Below are 16,971 nucleotides of genomic sequence, written 5' to 3'. Positions count from 1 at the left end.
GTGGTAAAAGACAGGGATCCAGTACAGGCACAAACCCTCTTCAGGCTTTAATGCTCCTGTGTTGAGTGACATGGCAGCAGGAAGTGGCAATACCATGAATAACTCCATCCACTAGCCTTCAGATGAACAGCACATCTATCTATGCTGACAAAGCTTATCTGTACACAGCTGAATACTCAAAGGCCCTGTACACTACTTGGCGTGCCCCTGTTACTCAGCACATGAGCCTTAATGCCCGAAGAGAGCTATAGTTACTTTTGCCAAACCTCCAAAACCTTTTAAATAATGGCTCCCTCACTCCATTCTGAAAATCTGTTTGAAATGTGACACAAGCATTCTCTTTAAATCGCATGTGTTTATCAATGTCACTTGCTTGCCAGCTCTTTTATTTTAAAATGTTCATGTGTTACATTTTCAAACTGCTTTTTAAACCTGGTGTGTTGATGTCAAAGCAGGAAACGCTCAATGAATGTTAATATACTACTCATTTCCCTGTGGGTTATGGTCTGAGACAGTAGTTGAGCATGGAGTGCCACGGATTGCTTTTACCTTGTTTCAAGTATAGCTGCCATGTTTAGAACGATGAATTGCAAGCAAGATTGTTTCAATTGCTCAGCGTTGTACATTGCTGCAAACTCCAGAAGCTCAGCAGCATTCTTCAAAGTAACTGAAATTGGGGGGAAAGGAAGAGAATACATTTCCCAAGCCATTTCTGTTAAAATGCCACTTATCCACAATATAAATTTATAGTGCTTTGCAGAAAATTCTGGGGTATGTACATAGATCATCTGGGGCACTAACAAAGCCATTTGGACTTGCACAAATGGAATGCATTATCTAAAATTCCTCCTTTCATGCTCCACAGGTGCATACTGCAAAGGAAGATTTATAATGGAAAGTTTATTTCAGAAAGTTTATCCACCATTACTAGGGTTCCTTACAGCACAATTTGAATGTCATTGGGCCTAAACATTTTATTTTAACAGGCACACTACAATGATGTGCAATAAATAACATCATATTTTGACATTCATGCAAGCTATTGTGTAACTTTAAAACAATAAGTAGCATTCCTACAGGGTCAATCCAGTAACAACTCACGTTTTTCGGTAATAGCTACTTCACAGATTTCTTTCAGTCGCAACGTAAGGAGCTGATCCGCTACCACAAGAATATTGCAGATGAATTCCACATTTTGAGATTCTGGAAATCATTGGAAAATTGTATCTTGAGCCTAGTTTCCAACTTTCTCTATTTATTGTCTATCTGTTAACTCAGCCAAGATTACAGTCTAACACAACACAGTATGAATCAGCCCACTCAACTGCAAATGGCTTCAGATGATTAGTTAGCCTGGAATGTGCAAGTCACTCTCTGGGGGGGGGGGGGGACGGGACTATCCCTATTCTGTGTGCCATACTGAGGCTACCAAAAAAGGTACAGATCTCAGCTTTCTGCAACCTTAATCCAATGCCTTTGCAACCTCCCAGTACTTGTTCTAGTCCTAGTAGATCTAGTAGTTGCCTCAACCCTCCTCTACCCTTTCATATTTTTCTGGTTTATGGAAGACATGATGCCATTTTTACATAATCAGCCATCTGCATCTCTGTCATAAGGTGATTTGGAGTAAAGTGTGGTCAATATGCAGATGACACCGAGCTCTATCTCTCTGCTCCAATTAAACCAGGAGAGGGAGCTGGTGTGTTAGATCAGTGCTTGGAGAAAGCTTGGTCCTGAAAAGACAGAGGTACTATGTGTCCTGATTGCTCATGTTCCAGAAGGTGGGGAGATGGCCGGCAGCTTAGGGGTGCTCCTGGATTCAACACTCTCACTGGAGGCTCAGGTGCTTAGCAGTGCCTTTTTTTCAGCTACAGCTGTGGCCCCTTTTGTACCGAAATGACTTGGCCACTGTGCTCCATATTCCAGTAACTTCCAGACTGGATAATTGTAATGTCTTCTATGTGGGGCTACCCTTGAAGATGACTCAGAAACTTGATCCAAAATGCAACAGCCAGATGACTGGGTGGGGCTCCTTCGGGTCTCATACATGCCATTTTAAAATACCAGTTCTGCATACCAGTTCATTTCCAGGCCAAATTCAAGGTGCACACTTCAATGTTTAAAGCCCTAAACCACTCAGGCCCCAAATACCTGAAAGATCACATCCTTCCCTAACTTCTCAAGGTGCTAACACAAGTGGAAGGTGCCCTCTTGGTTGCTCCATTGCCCTCAGAAGCTCAGGGCAGTCGTGGCAGCAGTCCCTTAGTTGTGGAATTCGCTTCCCACATAGGTATGTCTGGTACCTTCATTGCACTGCTTTCAGCAAATGCTGAAAACACACATCTTTATCCTGGCTCTTTACACTTGTTTCAAACTGTTTTTAATATTGTGTAATAGTATGTTTTTAATTGTTGGGTTTCCATGACATTATACCATTTGTGTAATTTAATCCATTAAGCTGGCATTTTGCTATTGATACTATTTTCATCTCCTCCTCCTCCTGTTCCCAGATTCCCAAGCATGTAATTTATTCCCATTCTATTAAAGTCCTTACCTTTTACTATAACAGCTTCGTCAGTGTAAATATAATCCAGGATGACCTGCAGGATGTCAGAGGGGAATGGCATTTCCAGAGCAGCACAACATGATGCCTAAATGGAAGCGGGTTTAAACAAACATTTCAAATGCCAGCCCACTTTAAGATCCAGTAGAAGCTCCTTGCGAACCTTTAGGGAAGTCATCAGATTTTAAAAATGATATATGCCATTACAAATAGTGCGTGCAACAGAAAACTAGTAAAACTAGTAGTAGCAACAATAACAGTAGCAGTAGCAGCAGCAGCAGCAGCAGAAGAAGAAGAAGAATACATAAACCTTGATCCTTTCCAAATAATCCAGATCACCAATGTATTGTGTTTACTCTTCTGTATTCTACAGTATTCTACTGTATTCTACTATATATTAATAAAGTGTCTTGGTAGCTTTCATAAAAATCAACATACTAACAGGGTGGGTGAGCAGTGTTTCCAAAGGTTCCAACAGCCACAGAACACGTTCCCCCTTCAATGACCTCAGATGCACATTTTACTAAAGGGTTTAGAGTATGAGTATGAGTGACCAATCCTCAAGGAAGCACACCTCCAACGTTTCTGCATGGGTCATAGTTCTGAGCATGCCTCTTGTTTGGAAGATGATGGAATAGAAAGCCCATGCTAGGAATGATACAATGGCACCCAATGGAGAGCTTGACCAAATTACCCACTCCCAACAGAAACTGATTAGGAGGAGACAGGCGAGAACAGTACATCATGCTGAGATGCAGAGGGTAACCTCCTCTGCATTTATGCGTGCTGGGCTTATAAAAAACCTTCAACTTCTCGTGGTGCACAATGTGGGAAACACTGACATAGAGCATCCATCCCTAATCAACTGCTCTAAACAAACCAGCCAAATATAAACAAAAGGAAAAACTTCTTATGAAGATAGCATTCTGCAGTCATAACAGAATTATCTCAAGATTGTTGGCAAACACCCCATTTGGGAAATAAAGTAGTAAGAGGTTCCATTAGATTATTCACAGCTATTAGTCATCCTCTGGCACTTTCAATATGCATAAACTTGAAGAGGACTTGATCCGACTTAACGTTTTCAACGTTTATTGGAAAAATCTCGGTTCAGATGGACTGCTGTAACATGGAAGGAATTTCAAGAACCAATTTCTGGGTTACTGTTACATACTTCAAACTCTAGTATTATGTGTCCACCATTAAAGAGAACAGCAAGCCACAAACTTGTCATTCACATCTATCCATCGCCTAAAACAAACTCAAACCGGCAGAACTTGCGCAAGTGCTTACTAATTAATTCTTTAAGTGTACAAGCATTACCTGTAACCAAAGAGGTCAATAACTACTAGCTACCAAAAGTCAACCTGCAGAATAAAATATCTATCCCATCATGGCCAGTAGGAAGTCTAGGAGGACAGAATTCCATACACGTTAGATATTTGGCAGAGCATGTGGTAATATTCTGCTGTAAAGGTTCATTAGTTTCTAAAAGCATTTTCTATATGGCAAGGGCTGGGGGCAGGGGGTACTATGCAAAAAATGCTAGCTATTGATTATTTGGGTCTTGATATTTGATTATGTGGTATTTTAGGAAGCAACCAAGGCAAACACATTTCACATGCATGGGTGGGCTTATTTCAATAAGAGCACAAGACAGAAAGACCCAGGGACCAAGAAGCCAATAACTCCAAGAAAGAATGGGGAAAGTTTCTAATTTATTTAGGAGACCACTGTAAGCAGATGAAAACATTAGCAGGATTCTAACAACACTTGTAATGTAACTAATACGATGGACAATATAGAAAGATACAAAATATTGATTATACAGTTGACAATAGGACCCATGGAGGGGAAGGTGGGAAGTCGAGGGATTCAGAGAAATCTCTATATATGGTTATGCATTTGGTAAGGTGACAATTTTTTACTTGTAAAATAAATAAATAAATAAATAAATAAATAAATAAATAATTTCAAAAAGGAAAGAAAGACCCAGTTTGGACATAACAATAGGCCAAATCATGACTTGTTGTGAATGAGTGAGTCTGCAGGTTTCCAGAGAGGAAATCAAGGCTCCTCCTCTGGTCCTCCTGCTGCTGCTGCTGCTGCTGCTGCTGCTGCTGCTATGAACCAAGCCATAGCTTGGCTTAGTATGTCATCCAAACCTGGGCTTCTGGTTAATCTCACTCCAGGCAACCACAAGATGTAACCAACTTTTGTTCTCTCTCTGGGAGCCAGTGTGTCCACGCTAAGTAATGGTTTAGCTTAGAATTATGTGCAAACTAAGCCAAAATAAAAGGCTGCTGGGGTTATTTTCAAAGTATGGCTCAGAAATAAGGCATTTATAACTATTTCTAACCTACAAATTTATTAACTTCTGAAGCTGCCTTTTACCAAGCCAGACCATTGCTCCATCTAATGATTAATCCATTATTGTGTCTACTCTGATTGGCCATGAAGCCTCTCCAATCTTAGGCAGAGAGGCTTCCTTACACAGAGTAAGAACATTGGTCCACCTAGCTCTGTACTGCATAGAAATTGGTGTGTATCTCCAGAGTTTCAGCTAGGCATCTGTCCCAGCTCTATCTGCAGGTGTCTGGACTGAGCCTGGGACCTTCTGCATGCAAAGCATGTGTTCTATAGTCCCTCAAACCTTTTCCCCCCATTTCTTTTAATTAAGCTGCCATAAATTAACCACAATTAAAATCCCATCATCGAAACAGTATTCCAACTAATGTGTCATAGCACAGCACACAGCTACTATAAAAGGCCCCTTGTGCTCAATATCATTTATGTAATGAAGGGTGCACATGTAGAATTCACTGCTGGATAATTTTTATATTCTTGCCTTCTGTTTTGCAAGCCATTACAAAGTTCTCTTTCGTGAATAATTACTTTCTCCCCCACAACGCCTGAGTAAATATTTTTGCACAAATTAAAGACGAAGGGCAATGCATCCAAGCACTTATACAGGCACACTTACCTCAATCCAGGAGCTGCTCAGCATGCTGTGAAAATAGTCTGAAAAGGAGAGAGACCTCATTTTGACATGCATTAAAAGACAGATCTCTATTAATAACGTGGTCAAAGTACCTTACATTATACCTACCAAGTCTTGCGCAGAGCACACATTTGTGACATGGGAATTCTTTTCCATCTACAGATTTCATGGTCACATCGCAGAGGTACGAGCTGCAAAACAATTAAAAAACCTACTATAAGGAGACATTAAAATGCAAATGTGGTTTAATACAAACAAGTAATGCAGGGGGATAATAGGGGGATAATCACCAGATTTTTTCCGGAGTTAAGAAACTGAACAGTTTATACAGGCTAGTACACATGGGGAAGGGTATTAATTAACATAGAGAGGGGGGCAATCTGGTTGGCTGTGGGCGTGACACAATCCGGGACTCCCCCATGACATGGGGGACTCAACACGCCCCCACTGACCACGGGAATGTGCAAGAGCCGACACAACCCTGCCCCTCTGTGAAGAGGAGCGGCCTTAATGGACATAGAGGCGTATGGTCAGTAACAGTTCAGCATACGGCAAGCTGTTTGGTTCTGCAGTGATTCACATATTTACAGTCATACCTCGGGTTAAAGACATTTCAGGTTGAGCATTTTCAGGTTGTGTCCCCCGGCGACCCGGAAATAACGGAACGGGTTACTTCCGGGTTTCGCCGCTCATGCACGCGCAGACGCTCAGAATGACGTCACGCACATGCGCAGACGCGGCGAATCGCGACCCCCAGACGCGGGTTGCATTCTGCTCATGATGTGAACAGGGCTCCGGAACAGATCCCGTTCACATGCAGTGATGGCTCAGTAAGCATTTTACAAGAATAGGAGTAGCAAGGATTTTTCCTGCTTAAATTCATGGAGGTTTGGTCACAAACATGTCGTATGTTTTATCCATGTGATAAAATGCACAACAATTATTCTCACTAAGAGAAATTTTTGAATGTATAGTTTTAAGTTTTATTTTACAAGGTTAACTTCAGAAAAATGAGAAGTTGAGACACTTGGGACTTCATACAAACTAGAAGTCAGAATTATGTGAATTATTTGAATTGGCTTTCATTATACCTATAGAATGGCTTTCATTATACCCAGGGATGCGGGTGGCGCTGTGGGTAAAAGCCTCAGTGCCTAGGACTTGCCAATCGAAAGGTTGGCGGTTCAAATCCCCACGGCAGGGTGCGCTCCCGTTGCTCGGTCCCAGCACCTGCCAACCTAGCAGTTCGAAAGCACCCCCAGGTGCAAGTAAATAAGGACCGCTTACTGGCGGGAAGGTAAACGGCGTTTCCATGTGCTGCGCTGGCTCGCCAGATGCAGCTTTGTCACGCTGGCCACGCGACCCGGACAGCGCTGGCCCCCGGCCTCTTAAGTGAGATGGGCGCACAACCCTAGAGTCGGACATGACTGGCCCGTACGGGCAGGGGTACCTTTACCTTTTTATACCCTATAGAAATCTTCAAGCTTCCATACTGCACCTTTTGAAACTCACCATTTTTTCTGGTTTAGCTTTGGCTTGTTGCCAGTTTTTCTGTTGGCAATGTTTATTCTTCCATTTTCTATTCTGACTCCATCTAGCCTGCAAGGAAAATGAATTGTTTAAAGTGATAACAACGCTCCACTGTAAAAAGAATAATGCAACAGGATTAGTTGACAGGAAGAGTTATAGATGTTTATTCAACTTAACCTGAGGATCAACCCGTTAGAAAAAGAAAAAGCACGTGTGTGTGTATAAAAAAGCCTTAGTGATAGCATACCTTGAACTTAAGCTCCCAATTCCAAATTTCTTTGCAGCAACTTGCAATGTTTTTATGAGATTCACTTCTTCCCCAACACTCTTACATTTCTTAGAAGCAGATTTTGGTTTGCTCTTCTGTTTTTCATTTCCCATGTATACTTGGTTACTTCTGTAAACCTCAAACGCAGACTTCTTATTAACATCTCCATTGATAGCTATTTTATTCAAGTTTGTAATTAAAGTGTTTTCATTCTCTTCCATTTTTTCTTTGTACACCGCTTTGAGCCTGTGACCATGAATGAGGAGATCACACGTATCCGTGTAAATGTACTGCAGAATGTACATAAACAAATCTGGGTGAAGTTTTTCTATCACAAAGAGATCACAGCCAACACCATCTTCATCTTTACGATAAATATCAGCAGAATCGATCCAATTGTGATCCGATTCAAAGAGCTTCCGGAAGAAGTCAGAGCGTGCTGCCAAAATGTACTTGTGCACAGGGAAAGTCCTGGAGCCAACTTGAAAAGTCACATCATGGATGTTGTCCGTAATTTCTGCTTCTCCCAACAATTTGCCAAAATCCTCAGAAAAACTAGAAGTCGAGACACTTGGGATTTCATACAAACTGGAAGAAGAGAGTTATAAGAATTATTTGAATTGACTTTCATTGCATTTCATCTTCATGCACCATGCAAGGAAAAGCAAGTTTCTAAGGCAGGGATTGGGAACTTGAAGAACTTCAGACGCTGTTTGGACTAAAACATTAATTGTCCCTAACCACTGGCCATACTGGCTGGGGCTGACTGGAGCTGGGAGTCCTACAACATATGGAGAGCTGCAGCTTCCCCCACCCCTGGTTCCAAGCAGTATTTGCTTTCCTTCTTCGAAACATTAAACGAAAGCCCTCAAGATGCATCATCACACATGAGTATGTGGTAGACTCGTAAATATACTGGATTCATGCCTGTATATTTTTAACAGTACCAGCAACGCTTTCCCAGTCCGCAGACTAATAGCTGTGGTTTAATGTAGCATATGGTGTTCCATTTTCAGAAGGCAAGACTGGGCACTTCATCCCTCTTTTCAGGAAGGCAAGAATATCTTCATCATAACCTCACGTGCTAAATATTAGTAAAGGACTGGATTGACCAGAGTATCAAAAAGCACAAGTAGATCAAAAGAAAGAGAACTGCATCCAGGCACTAGTTTTAGAGGCCCTTGTGGTGTGTGCCCCTAAGGTCTATGAGGTGGGAGCCCTCATGGCATTGGAAATCCCTTCTCGGTAAGTTTTCATAAGGCTTAAAAGACCTATTTGTTTCCATTGGCCTTCCCTTGAGTTATTTTGGTCCTGTTTGCTGAATTGAGGCTGGAGTGGATAATGATATGGGAAGATTTGAATGGGTTTTATTCTTTTGTTTTTCAATAATTGTAATTTGTATTGCTATCAGTTAGTATGGATGGGCTTTGCCCAGGAAAACAACACCGAATTGTTTTAAAATAAAATAAAAATATTGTTTTCAAAGCTTTTAGGTAAATTATTCCCATAAATAGCTGAACTATACCTTGTTTTAGGATCTGACTGTAAAACAGCAAAGTTGCACCCATTAGGATCAGTGGTAACATTAACAGCTCTGTGAACAAAAGCAAGCTTCTCAAGTCGAATTCGTTCATATACGTTGTTTGTATCACAAGATGAGACCTCGGTTGAGGAATTCTGAACATTTGTCACAATCTCTGCTGTATTTGGAGAGATTAACTAGTTAGATAATCAGCTGAGGAAACAAATAGGAAAATGTTTTGCTGGAAGCATTACACTAATTCCACTAACGTTGAAAGGCAAGTATTTGGCTTTAGTTAGACATTTATTGAAGACTACTTCATACTTGATGTGATTTCCAGACAGTACAACTAATTTCATAAGAAGAGCCCTGCTGGATCAGAGAAACATCCACAAGTAGGAAAATAATATAGAACACTATCTCATTTAATTGCAGCATGAGTGTAGGAAAAAGTTACAACTGAAGCTTCCATGAATAAAGACCCTGTGAAAAAAATAATCTCATCATCTTAGAGTGGAATCTTATATCCCCTTTTTAAAAAAAGATTCAAAATGTTTTGTTAATTGAATGATACAAATCCACCAATCATATAATTAGTTTGAAGTCTTTACAGTGGTACATACACAAATTGTTTAAACTCCAAACTAATTTTAAGTTTTCTACAAGTTTTGGAAAATATTTTGGTACAGAACATCATTCAGTTGAACTTCCAGCTCTACTAAAGACTATAAAACATCCTGAATGTTGTATTCATATGCAGCAATCACTGTTTTAAATTTCATCAGCCCAACTACTCTACTGATAGATCTCTGGGTGATTTGCAATAGATTAGGGGTTCTCAAATTGTGGCTCATGAACCACGAGTTTCATCAGGTGGTCTGTCGTGTGTCTGTGGATTTGTGGTTAAAAATAGGAGGTGGCACATCCATTGGACTGAATATTTAAACTGATTCAAACTGTTATTTTTATTGCTTCTTGTATTTTAGTGTTTTACAATCTGAAGTCTATGGAATTCCAATTGCTACAAGTAGGGGGGGGGACATTAAAACTGCCAGTCTGCAAAGACCCTCAGCAATTTTAAGGAAGTTGAGAAACTACTGAAATACATCCCCTCCTCACAAACATGCGCCTTGAACTAAATAAGCTTGGGGAAACCTAAAATGGATTTGTGTGCGAAAGGACTGGGTGCAGAGCTGAGCTCTGTTTTGACACACAAAAATCCGTTTCTCAGCAACTGCTCAGAACTATTCCACCTTTTGCAGTGGGCTCACTTTGGTAAATCTTGTGATTCTAGTAAAATAAAGCTGATACCACAAGCTGAAGTGTGCCTGCCCCATGTCTTTATCATTATTTAAATAAGAGTATCATTTCCCTGACACTTTTATGTAAGCTTGCATACTGCTCTGATGGCACTAGATGGCACTAGTTACTAGTATTTGCTCTGCGGAAAACAGTGTTTCCTTTTAATAGCAGAATTGGAGGTCCAGTGTCAGCAAGCAGAATAACTAAACACTACAATTCTGAAAATTCCTGAGAAACAGAGAAAGAAAAATGTTGCTGTTGGCTAAAAAAGAAAAAGAAAAGGAACAAATACCCTCAAATCCTTTCGTGTATACACCTACCATAGAAACAGAACATTAGAAAGCCCTGTTAGAGCTACAAAAAGTCTACTGGATAATTAATTTGTTTGGACAGGGTGAATAAGAAGATATACCTATAAAATAAGCTGATTGAAGATTAAATCAGTGAAAAGAGCAGGTAAGAGAAAATACTTAAAAGCTCTCTATTAGTCTGGAAAAGGTACAGAAGGCAGCTACTGCAAATAAAAATTTTGAACCTCAGGCTTTTTAATTCCTCCCTTTGCATGCTTTAAGTGGACCTGTGCCAGTCCTGATACTTCAGTCTTTGTAGTGCTACAGCGTTATGACACTCAGGTTCACAGCTAACAATGTAGTTGAAGGAGAAGAAATTAAAGGCCCCTCTTCGTGGTGTTAACTCCTGGGCATGGGACTGTCCTACTGCCTTCCCCCACAACAGTTAGCTTAGTCCTCTGTCTGTGGGTCTTAGAGGCCACAAGCTTCTATTGTTAGAAAGTCAAAAGAAAGGACCCCCCCCAAAACCCACAAGTACTAAGATCCTGTCAAGCTTTTTTTAAATAAAAAAAACATAATTTGGTAAGACTCTAAAACCCATGCCCACACAGAAGCCTTAAGACCAGTGCTATAGAAACTTGTTTTTAAAATTCCATTACAAAAGGTACAAATGACAACCAATATACTCAGCGATGTGTTTATTCATAGTTGTTATGGAGAAGGGGTAGGAAGGGAAAACAACGCAAGTTGTGCTAGATTTAGAATGTGATCCTTCCCCTACCCCCATGTTGAGGTTGGGTGTGTATGTGTTGTGTGTAGATTTCTCTCCACCATCCTCTGCTGGCAGAGAGGAATGCTACTGGTGAGGGAAGCTCTACTACAGCGAAGGAGCGTGGGTGGGAAAATATTGCCAGCAATTCTCTTTATGTTGGCCAGTGGAAATCCCTGCAAAAGCGGCATTCTAGGACAGGGACGCAGCTTCTTTGGATCCAAAGCCAAGGGGTCCAGCTACGTCAACCTAAATTTGGCAGATCAAAAACAAAGAACTGACACCCCCCCCCCCCCCGCTTTCTGTCCTGGCCAGTGCAAGAAGCAGTGATCAGCCACTCTGCACCTCTGTAGCCCCTTGTTAGAATTCCTGTGTCCTTTGAGTAGTACAACTGTAGACATCTCCTTTTTATTTTTATGTTTTAACTCAGGAAAAAAATATTGTGTGTTCACGTTCACATTTACACTGATTGACCCAAAACTGCTCTCGCAACTGCTTCCATTCAGCCAAAGTTAGCACACTCAAAAATCTACTTAACTTACCTTTCTTCTCCGAATTTTTGTTCCCCTCCATCCACTTTCCTTTGAAAGCTTCACCGTCCTGTGTAACAAACATAATTTCATTCCTGTTTAAAGAAATATCAGACATGTAGACTTGGCGGCCATACACCCATCGGCACTGCTTCAAAGGATTGTTGGCAGATTTCCAGCAAAACACCTAAAGATTTGTGGAGTGTGGGGTAAGGAGAGGAGAGAATGAGAGCAGTTTACACATTTCTGCAATAATTTATCCCCCTGCCTTCTTTAATTGCTTTAAACTAAATTCTTTATGCACCAAGAAGCTACTAGCGCCTACTCCTGCTTCCGCAACCTATTTGGGGATTTGCTCACCATCTGTTTTGTCCTCATACAGATTTACACAATTTTAAGCTAGAGTTGTCCTGCTTCCCTAAAGCAGAGGTGGGGAACTTCTGGCCCATGAGCCAAATTTAGCCTGGAACAGGTCCCAAACTGAATTCCCCCTAACCATGCCCACCTGGCCCACACCTGATGACATTCATGAGAGGTATGGGGCAGGTAAAGATGCTGCTGGATTGGCTGTATGGCTCACTTCCTCATGCAAAACTCTACTGTGAATCAGATCCTCAAAGAAAGCAGCTTTGTCAGCATGTCCCCCACCACCACCACCTGAAAGTTTGCAAAATTTGTTTGCTTTTTCAGTCTTAAGTAAAAGTGATCAAACTGCCTCACAGCTGAACAGCAAAAGGTTTTCGGTAGACAGAGATGCAGACTTGATCTAAGGGCCGAACTATGTGTGACATTAGTCACATTTAGACAAGCTTGTGTGAGGAAAAAGCTAGAGCAGATGACGAACGCTTGATAATTTTGTTTGGTCCACTTAAGTCAAGGGCCCTGAATCACACTTCCTGGACTAATCAGATCAAAACACAGTGATGGGCTGAAAAATTGTGTATATAAAATGTATATTTTAGGATTAAATTCATTCAAAAATACCTATTTAGTAGAAAACTATACAAAAATACTAAATTTTGTGTGTGCTTATGTTTAACATTTGCAGAAGATGCAGAAACAGAATGGAATGGACTTAAGAATAAACATTTGTAAATCTGTTATGGACTGAATAGACTGATCTGTTCATCCCTTGGAGAGGCATTACATGTCACTACTGCAAACAAATACATTTGCATTTAGTGACAATGCATAACTAAGTTACATGCTATAAACATAAAGTGCTTTCAAGGTATGCCTTTACACTTTATAAAGTGGGTGGCGGCCCAGCACTGGTCAACTTACTCTTCCCGCTTGGTCCAATGCAAGAATACAAATCCTCTGGCCTCCATTTTCCTTAAGGTGTTCAGGAGCCACTCTGTAGTCCAAGTAGCCTCCACTAACAAGAACCTTCTTTAGATTTAGTTGCCTGGACAATCACAATACAAAATACACACAAATCAAAATTGTAAAGAAAATGAAACACTTACATAAATAACAAACCTAACAACTTTGCTGTTAAAGAAGCTACAAACAAGCAACTGCTACCAGACTATCACAGATGCTAAAACCATTATATTGACCTTAGGACAAGATTCATCACAAGATTTTACCCTGCCCTCTACTAACATATTGCCCAATAGTTCATACAAACTATGTGACATGTGAAACATATTTGCCACATAAATATGTTAGAAATATATATTCATAAAGAACAAAAATAAAACCCGCTTTGCATTGTAAGACATCATAATCTATAAAGAAGCACTGAAAAGAAGCAAAAAAGGAGGAACATACTAAGCTGAGAGTGGGCACCACTACTGAGAAAGCCATCTGCCTGGTTCCCTGTAGCTTCATGTCTTGCAATGAAGGAACCGCAAGAAGGCCCTCAGAGCTGGACCTCAGTGTCCTGGCTGAACTAACAAGGGTAAATTCATAGATTTCTTTTCTGAGGAAAAGCACTCACTTGGAAGCAATCTTCTTGCATTGATAGTCGGTGAGCAAATAGATATCTCCTCTTTCAGTAACACAAACTGTGGCACCATCACTTGCAGCGACAAAGGACATAGTAATGTCTTTGTGATGCAGAGCAGAGACTTGGCGAGGTGAAGTTACACACTTCTCTCCGTTAGGATCTAGCAAGTATCCTACAATGTAAAAGAACACCTTCAATGCAAACTTTTTCAGACTCATGATTAAGTGGCCCAATAGTTTTCCTACTCAAAGGAAGGACAGAAACAAGTGCTGTCAATTCATATTTACACACACACACACACACACACACACTTAAAACTTCTGGAGCATCAGAAACTAGTTTATAAATGTAGGTCAACATATGAAGCTGCTTTACACTAAATCAGTGCATTCCCTGCCAAAGTACAGATACTGTATATACTCGAGTATAAGCCGACTTTTTCAGCATATTTTTTATATATTTTATTTTTTTTATGCTAAAAATATCCCCCTTGGCTTATACTCGAGTGAGGCGGGCGGTGGCAGCGGAACGAGCAATGAGAAAGGAGCCCTTTCTCGCCACTAGTCCCACCACCCACCTCTCGCAAGGGCAGGCACAGGAGATGCGGTTGGGAGAGGCGCTGTGCTACGCTGCGCTTCTCCCAACCAGGCTCCTACGCCTGCTCTTGTGAGCGGCAGAGGCGGCGGCTAAGTGAAGAGCGGCCCGAAAGGGCTGCATTCAGGCTGCTCTTTCTTCCTCCTCCTCCGCCTTTGCTGCTGTCGGCAACAGCAGAGGAGGAAGAAGCAGCCCGAAAGGAGCCCTTTCAAACTGTTCCTTCCTCCTCCGCTGCTGTGGGTGGTGGAGGAAGCAGCAGCCCGTGAAATGAAGATTTACTTTTTGCCGGGGGGCCACTAGGGGCGCATTGGAAGATGGCCAACAATACCATCTCTCCGATCCACACAGGGTAATTAAGAGGCTGTTATGGGAGTAGGCAGCCTCCCTTGTTGCCCCAAGGAAATGGGGAACACTGCCCTTGCCTGCTGTGCCCATAAATCACCGCCTAATTCGAAAGAAGGGGGTGAGGGCCCTAGGCAGAATGCCCCCGTGTGGACCTCTGCTCTCCTGGACGCTGTCTCTGATTGCGCACTAGCTGCAGCAATTTGGAATAATTAATTACAAAAGAAGCAAATGCACATATTTCAAGTGAAGAAGGGGAGTGAAGTTTGCTAATTTAAGTGATCTCTGCGAAAGAAGACGACGGGTTGGAGAAACAGGAATATTTTACGATGAAGATACACCAAAGGCTGGGTATGTTGACAACGGGACTGAATGGGAGGGGGGGAACCTTTTTTACTTTCCTTCTATGTGATTTACAAGAACCCCTCCTCATTAGAATCGTCGGTTGAACTGACCGAAGCAGGATGATTAAGGTCTGTGTGGAGATAAACTTTAACCAAAAGTATGCTTTATGGAGATCGAGAAGCAATAAGAGCTTTTGGAATGGCGCAGCAATTAATTCGGAGTCGCCATCTTGCCAAAGGATTTATAGCCGGGAGGAGGAATAGACCTGTTTTCAGACTGCATTCCTGGTGAATCTCCTCAGAGGTTTTGAGAAAGGAGGCAGATTGGTGAAGATTAATGACGCTAAGACTGTTTTGATGTATGGAAGTGATGTTATATGGAAAACGTCTGGATATGGCTACTGGATAAAAAAAAAAATATCCACGCAGGATTACAAACTGTTCTAACCAGCTTGTGGAGACTATCAGAGGTCACAAAGAGCAAAGAGAAAGGAAAAATATATGAAAATAACAACAAGAGATGTGGAAAAACAATAAGAAAGGACTGGATAGTCCTTGAACATCATAAGGTTAGATTTGTGGACATTAAAACAGCAGTAAGAAGCAAGAAGTTGATTGGATCCCCTTCGGAACTTGAAATATGGGTACCCCCAACAAAAATTTAAAATTCGGCTGTGTAATTTGGAATTTATGTAATTTGGTTTGATTTTATGTGATTGGTCGGTTAATAAAAAAATATTCTTAAAAAAAGATTTACTTTTTGCCCCTATATGCATCACCTTACACTTCTTTGCACTGAAGTAATTTACCATTTTACCTCCTATACACTCAGCCTTGTGGTGCTTTTGGAGTTCTTCACAATCCCTTTGTTTTAACAACCCTGAACAGTTTAGTATTGTCAGGAAACCTTGCCACCTGACTGCTCACCCTTAACTCTAGATCATTTATGAAGCAATTTAAAAGGCACAGCTCCAATACCAGTCCTTGGGGAACTCTACTTTCGACATCCTTCCACTTACGAGAACTGTCCATTTATTCCTTCTCTCTGCTTCTTGTTACTTAATCAGTTCCCAATCCTCAAGAGGACCTCACCTCTTACTCTACGACTACTATGCTCACTCAGGAGTATTTGGTGAGTTCAGATGCCAAAGCCAATTTAGAACATTTCACTCTATGATAGGACTCTATGTCCTCACACCAAACATTTTCACATTGTGCATAAAAATTACACCGTGCAATTTTTGTTGTAAAACAAATTATGGCCTCTGCGTGTATGCATTTTAAAGAAGAATTTCAGTATCCGCAGTGGAGACGGAGAGAATAAAGAGAGCTAGCAAGTTGCCACAGGGTGGAACAAAGAGTGCTGTCCAATCTTTTTCCACTTTGAGCTTTTAACAGCATCATTTAGACTAAGGGGAGGTAGGGTCTGGATTCAGTTCAGCAAGCCACAGGCAGTGCCTCCACCCCCACAGCTTCGGTTTCATTCTGGGTGATAAATCGCTCTGTTCTGCAGAGAATGATCTCTAGAGAACACAGAGAGCATTTTATCTCCTGTTTTGGAGATAAAACATCTCTCTGGCTGATTTGAGAAAGCAGTCAATCTTTTCTCTGAGTGCTAATCACCACAGCACTGAAATCAGAGATAAAGCTCTTCACTTGGCTCTCTGAGAGTACATCGCAGGATTTCCCCTCCACCACCACTCAGGGCTGGAATGGTGAGGGGCAGAAATGCCAGGATTGTGCAAGTGTGCATGCATGTTTGTGTGAGAGAGTTTGACTTAACCATTCTGCTTTAAGGCTATTTTTTTTTTAACTTCTGTGCTTTATCAGTAAAACTGACAGTCCAGCATTTACTAGTCAGCAAACCAACCATGCAAAGTATAAAATACAAAGTCACAGGCTCAATAAAGCCAATTATTACAATATAAGCTAGCATAACAGGTTTAACAGATAGGACAACAT

At 41.2% G+C, this 16,971-nt stretch overlaps 1 protein-coding gene across 1 annotated transcript in view; it reads right to left on the bottom strand.

Annotated features, from left to right (window-relative positions):
* The window catches only part of IBTK (inhibitor of Bruton tyrosine kinase), a 44,033-nt gene that overhangs the window by 13,044 nt on the left and 14,018 nt on the right, over positions 1–16,971 (bottom strand). Inside the window, exons 8-18 of the mRNA XM_083431141.1 lie at positions 13,721–13,901; positions 13,060–13,183; positions 11,788–11,962; positions 8,888–9,062; positions 7,342–7,950; positions 7,077–7,163; positions 5,673–5,755; positions 5,547–5,584; positions 2,555–2,651; positions 1,102–1,203; positions 550–667 (exon numbers count right to left, since the gene is read on the bottom strand). Of these exons, the coding sequence (XP_083287267.1) occupies positions 550–667; positions 1,102–1,203; positions 2,555–2,651; positions 5,547–5,584; positions 5,673–5,755; positions 7,077–7,163; positions 7,342–7,950; positions 8,888–9,062; positions 11,788–11,962; positions 13,060–13,183; positions 13,721–13,901 (1,789 nt within the window). The remainder of the gene's footprint in view (positions 1–549; positions 668–1,101; positions 1,204–2,554; positions 2,652–5,546; positions 5,585–5,672; positions 5,756–7,076; positions 7,164–7,341; positions 7,951–8,887; positions 9,063–11,787; positions 11,963–13,059; positions 13,184–13,720; positions 13,902–16,971) is intronic.

Source organism: Podarcis tiliguerta (genome assembly GCF_965153285.1).
Source record: "Podarcis tiliguerta genome assembly, chromosome: 3".
Lineage (NCBI taxonomy): Eukaryota > Metazoa > Chordata > Lepidosauria > Squamata > Lacertidae > Podarcis > Podarcis tiliguerta.
This window is presented reverse-complemented; position numbering and strand designations above follow the sequence as displayed.